This window comes from Neltuma alba, unplaced genomic scaffold, assembly GCF_004799145.2.
Source record: "Neltuma alba isolate B1F8T4 unplaced genomic scaffold, ASM479914v2 tig00011573_pilon, whole genome shotgun sequence".
Lineage (NCBI taxonomy): Eukaryota > Viridiplantae > Streptophyta > Magnoliopsida > Fabales > Fabaceae > Neltuma > Neltuma alba.
The window spans coordinates 1,018,366-1,024,001 of NW_021636227.1; the positions used below are offsets into that span (position 1 = coordinate 1,018,366).

The 5,636-nt window shown below is 34.8% G+C and overlaps 1 protein-coding gene across 1 annotated transcript; it reads left to right on the top strand.

Annotated features, from left to right (window-relative positions):
* Positions 1-2,563: 2,563 nt before the first annotated feature.
* LOC114715044 (ATP-dependent DNA helicase PIF1-like) lies at positions 2,564-3,928 on the top strand. Its single transcript, XM_028899850.1, has one exon. It carries the CDS (start codon positions 2,564-2,566, stop codon positions 3,926-3,928), a length of 1,365 nt encoding a protein of 454 aa, XP_028755683.1.
* The last annotated feature ends 1,708 nt before the right edge of the window (positions 3,929-5,636 follow it).

A 5,636-nucleotide genomic window follows, 5' to 3' on the forward strand; every position in this document is an offset into this window, starting at 1 on the left:
GGAGAAATGTCCGTCAATATGATATGCCAACCTCTGAAAATGAGATAGCTGCTTTAATTGTAGGAGATATTGGATCTACTGAATACGGTCAAGATATCATCGTTCAATACAAGACAGGATTATTACATAGGATACATGAAAATCATCATGACTTTCTGCCTTTACAGTATCCATTGTTATTTCCGTATGGTGAAGGGGGGTATGATGAAAAAATACCTCATATGGTAAGAGGAGAGGCACCAGTAGCCAAGATTACCTATGTTTCTATACTTGAGTATTTTGCTTATATGATACAGGACAGGAATACTGAATATTCTTCAATATTACACGGTGGGAAACTTTTCCAACAATTTGTTGTTGATGCATATACAATGATAGAATCATACAAGCTAACCTTCATAAGGAATAATCAACAACAACTATGATTAGAAATGTATAAAGGGTTAACAGATGCTTTGTTGTTGGGTGAGACTGACGCAGCTGCAAGAGGAAAAAGGATCATCCTTCCTTTATCATTTACTGCAGGAGCACGTTACATCATGAATAATTATCAAGATGCAATAGCAATTTGCAATTGGGCTAGTCATCCTCAACTATTTATCACATTTACCTGCAACCCAAAATGGCCATAAATAATAATAGCTTTAGAAGAAGAAGATTTACGACTTGAAGACCATCTAGATTTTCTAACAAGAGTTTTCAAGATGAAATTGGAGCAGCTCATGCAAGATTTGAAGAAGGGTGATATTTTTGGTCCTATTAAAGTAGGTCAGTTTGCATATTATTAAATTAACTATATCTTATAATCTTCTTTATATTATTGTTTTTCACAAATGAGTAATAGTCAGGTAGTTCAAAATTATATTACAGTTGTTCATCTTTCTCATATGTTGCTAAATTTTTTACAACATTGTATACAATTGAATTTCAAAAGAGAGGCCTTCCCTATGCTCACATCATTTTGTTTCTAGCAAACCAATCCCATCTTGATTCTCCTCAAGAAATTGACCGAGTCATTAGTGCTGAAATACCGGATAAAAATGAACAGCCAAAATTGTTTGAAGCTGTTAGTAACTACATGATGCATGGACCATATGGTTTAGCTAACCCAAAATCTCCATGCATGGTTAATGGCAAGTGTTCCAAATACTATCCAAAGCCTTTTAACTCCAGCACGATCATTCATGAAGATGGGGATCGCCGTTATAAAAGACCAAACAATGGTCAGTATATTTTGAAAAATGGAGTTCCATTAGATAATAGGAGTGTGATTCCTTACAACCCTACATTGCTGTTAAAATATCAGGCTCATTTAAATGTTAAGAGATGTAAACATGGGAAATCAATTAGGTATTTGTTCAAATATGTGAGTAAGGATCATAATCGAGCTACCATAGCCTTTTATGGTGAGTCTTCATGAGGTGAGAGGGAAGTTGTTCACGATGAAATTAAAATGTAATATGATGTTCGGTATTTATCTCCATGTGAAGCTGTTTGGAGGATTTTTGGCTTTGATATAAACTATAGAACTCCATCAGTTGAAAGACTTTCCTTCCACCTACCAAATCACCAAACAATTATTTATGCAGGTGAAGCTAACCTTGATGATGTGGTTAACCATAATGAAGGCAAACCAACAATGTTCCAAGCTTGGATGAAGGCAAATGAAAAATATGATGAAGCATGTGCTTTAACATACTCTGAATTCCCAACCAAATTTGTGTTTTTAAAAATCTGGTCATTATTGGGACTTTAGAAAAACAAGATTCTCTATTGGAAGAATATGCTATGTTCCTCCTGGCACTGGAGAAGCCTTTTATCTTCGTATGTTGTTAGCAACCGTTAAAGGGCCAAGATCTTTTAAGGAAATGAGAACTGTTGATGATGTCCTCCACCCTACATTTAGGGATGCTTGCTATGCCCTAGGGTTACTAGAGGACGACAAAGAGTACGTTGATGCTATTCAGGAGGCAAATCAGTGGGCCACTCCAAATTACCTTCGTCACTTGTTTTGCACATTGTTACTATGTAACTGTATATCACACCCTGAAATTGTGTGGTAGCAATCATGGAAATTAATAGCGGAGGACATACTTTATAGCCAACAACAGCTGACAAGCCATCCTGGTATGCGTCCCCCTATATTTACACTCTTTTTTTAAAAAAAATTATTCTCTCACATCTCATTGTTATTTTATATTGTTTTGTTAATTAACTGTTATTTCAACAACCATTACAATTTAGATGCCATTCTATGATCAAACAAGACTTTCTCTTAGTGATGCTGAATTGCAATACCATGCTTTACATAAAATTGAAGATTCGCTACAACTTAATGGGAGAAGTCTCCAAGATTATCCAACAATGCCTTATCCAGCTCAATCATTAAATGTATCAATGGTCAATAAATTGGTGCTAGCTGAGTTAGATTTTGATCGTAATGTCCTTAAGGAGCAATTACATGTCTTTCTTTGAAACTTAACAGAAGAGCAGAGTACAATCTACAATACAATAATTGACACTGTTCATAATGTGCGGGGAGGGCTGTATTTTGTTTATGGATATGGAGGAACTAGGAAAAACATATTTATGGCAAACATTATGTGCATCATTAAGATCTGAAGGGAGGATTGTTCTTACTGTTGCATTGAGCGGCATTGCATCACTTCCCAACGGTAAAACAGCTCACTCACAATTTGCAATCCCTCTTGCCATCACTGAAGATTCAGTTTGCAACATTAAACAAGGAACATCACTAGTAGAACTTTTAATTCAGGCCTCCTTGATAATATGGGATGAAGAACCAATGGCAAACAGGCATTGTTTTGAAGCATTGGATAGAATATTACGAGACATCATTAGAAGAAATGATCCTAATGCTATAGGAAAACCATTTGGCAGAAAAACTGTGGTGCTTGGAGGAGACTTTAGGCAAATACTTCCTATCATACCACAAGGTGGGTGTGAAGACATTGTCTTTGCTACTATTAATGCTTCATACTTGTGGAATGAATGCACTGTCTTCACACTGACTAAAAACATGAGACTAACCAAAGGTCATTACACAGATGATGTAGATACAGTAACAAAATTTTCAGAATGGATTATTTCTATTGGAGATGGAAATGTTGACATTGAACCTGACACAGAAGATGTTATTACCATACCTAGAGATTTGTTATTGTTTCCATTAGGGAACCCTATGGATTGCATTATTGACAGTACATATCCAAGTTTGGTTGACCGCCTAGGCAATGGGTCTTACTTCAGGGATCGTACTATCCTAACAACTATATTATTTGTTGTTTATGAATTGAATAGTTATATGCTTGCAAAGCTACCAGGTGAGGAATTCAATTATCTTAGTGCTGACAATGTTTGCAAATCAGATGGTGCCAACAGTTCCATTGCAGAAATACACTCAGTTGGATTCTTAAATACAATCACAATGTCTGGATTGCCAAATCACAAGCTAAGCCTAAAAGTTGGTGCTCCTATAATGTTGATGCAAAATATTGATAAATCTATAGGTCTTTGTAATGGGACTAAGTTAATTGTCACACATTTGGAGAAACATGTGATAGGAGCTGAGATTATCACAGGAAGTAATACTGGCGTGCATGTCTTGATTCCACACTTAACCATCACACCATCTAAGACGTCTTTGCCTTTTACTCTATGTAGAAGACAGTTTCCTATAATGCTATCTTTTGTAATGACTATAAACAAGAGTAAAGGTCAAGGTCTTCTCAATATAGGATTATTTCTGCCTCATCCTGTCTTTACACATGGTCAATTATACGTTGCTATCTCACGACTGTGGCGACGGGAAGGTTTAAAAATATTCCTCCTTGATGACAAAGGCACGCCCACTAATAAAACTTCAAATGTTGTTTATAAGGAAGTCTTCTGTAACCTTTTGAATTGAGAGTCACCTAGGTCAGTATTGATCCATGCTTATGCATATACAAACATATATGTAGTAGGTAACCATTTCATATATGCAATATTTTGTGAATGTGTAGTGATTATGACTTTCTCCCTTTGAGCTGGTAGGTACATTGAAACTTTAAAAGTGATAATATCTTCAGATTCATATCCATGTTGTTCTTTTGCTATTACTTTGTTTTTTATATTAATATGATGATATTAACAATGAAAATTTAGATATCATTTAAATGGGGTATTTTCACTTCATATTTTTATTTAATATGCTACTTAAATATTTGTTCAAATTTCATGGAAACACACATTTCATTCTATATCATATGTCTGTACTTCCAGTATAAGTAATAATTTCATATAAAGTATGCTATTGGCCTATACAATTGTCTAATATGATTAGGGCTAATTATTATATTATTTATAATGGAGTGTTGGGTGACTAATCTCTACATTGACAATGGTTTGTTTCTTATTTTTTTATCATTTAAAGGAAATAAGTGGGAGGTGATAGGATGGAGAACACCAAGTATTGTGTATCTTTCCATTTCCTATGTTGATGAAAAGGAATCAAACGTTCTTTCATGCATTAGCTTTTCTTTGTCTATACATCTTTCCTTGTAATTATTAAATAAGACAATATCATATCAGACTCAAATATTATATTTTTTCTTTGTAATTATCAACTGTCATATTATCATATGACACTATTGCATCCAATATCTTTCAAATGGCTAACCATTTTATTTTCATTTGATTTTTTATATGGTAATAGACCATATTACATGCACGGGCCTTGTACTAGTTGATTCAGTTTCAGCAAACACAACATGGATTGACTCTTCAATAGTGAATGTACATTTGTTGAAAACTCTATAAGCTTTACCATGATTCGAGTAACCAATGAATGAACCTTTATTACCTATAGGATCAATTACCGAGATTTTTCTTGTTGTTGTTGTTGTGGATGTAGCACTTTAGATGAGCCAGGTTAGGCTTCCTTCCTTTATATAGTTCATACGGAGTTTTCCTGAGCAGTGTTCTGATGTAAGCTCTATTGGAGATGTAGCAATCCGTGCTCATTGCTTCGGCCCAGAACACTTGTGAAATCCCTTTCTCATTCAACATTGCTCTTGCCATTTCCGTGAGCACTCTGTTCTTTCTTTCCACAACTCCATTTTGTTGAGAAGTTCTCGGTGCTAAGAAGTTGTGATCAATCCCATGCTTATCACAATAGTCCGCGAATTCATTGTTCTCAAATTCTCCTCAAGGGTCAGACCTGATTGACACAATAGAAATACCTTTCTCATTTTGGACCTTTTTTGGCAAAAATGATAAATCCATTAAACGTCTCATCTTTAGAGTAAAGAAACAGAGTCCAAGTGAATCTCGAATTGTCATCAACTATCACAAGAGTATACAGGTTTCCACCAAAACTTTTGACTCTTAACAGACCAGCCAAATCCATATGAAGCATTTGGAGTGGGCTTTCAGTTGAGACTATCTTCTTTGATTTAAATGAGGACTTTGTTTATTTACCCTTCTGATAAGAATCACAAATAATATCATGTTCATATTGAATTTTAGGTAAACCAATGACCAAGTCCCTTTTTGTTAATTTTGAAAGTTGATTCATGTTAACATGTGCAAGTCATTTATGCTAAAGCCAACTTTCCTCCTTTTTGCTAATAAAA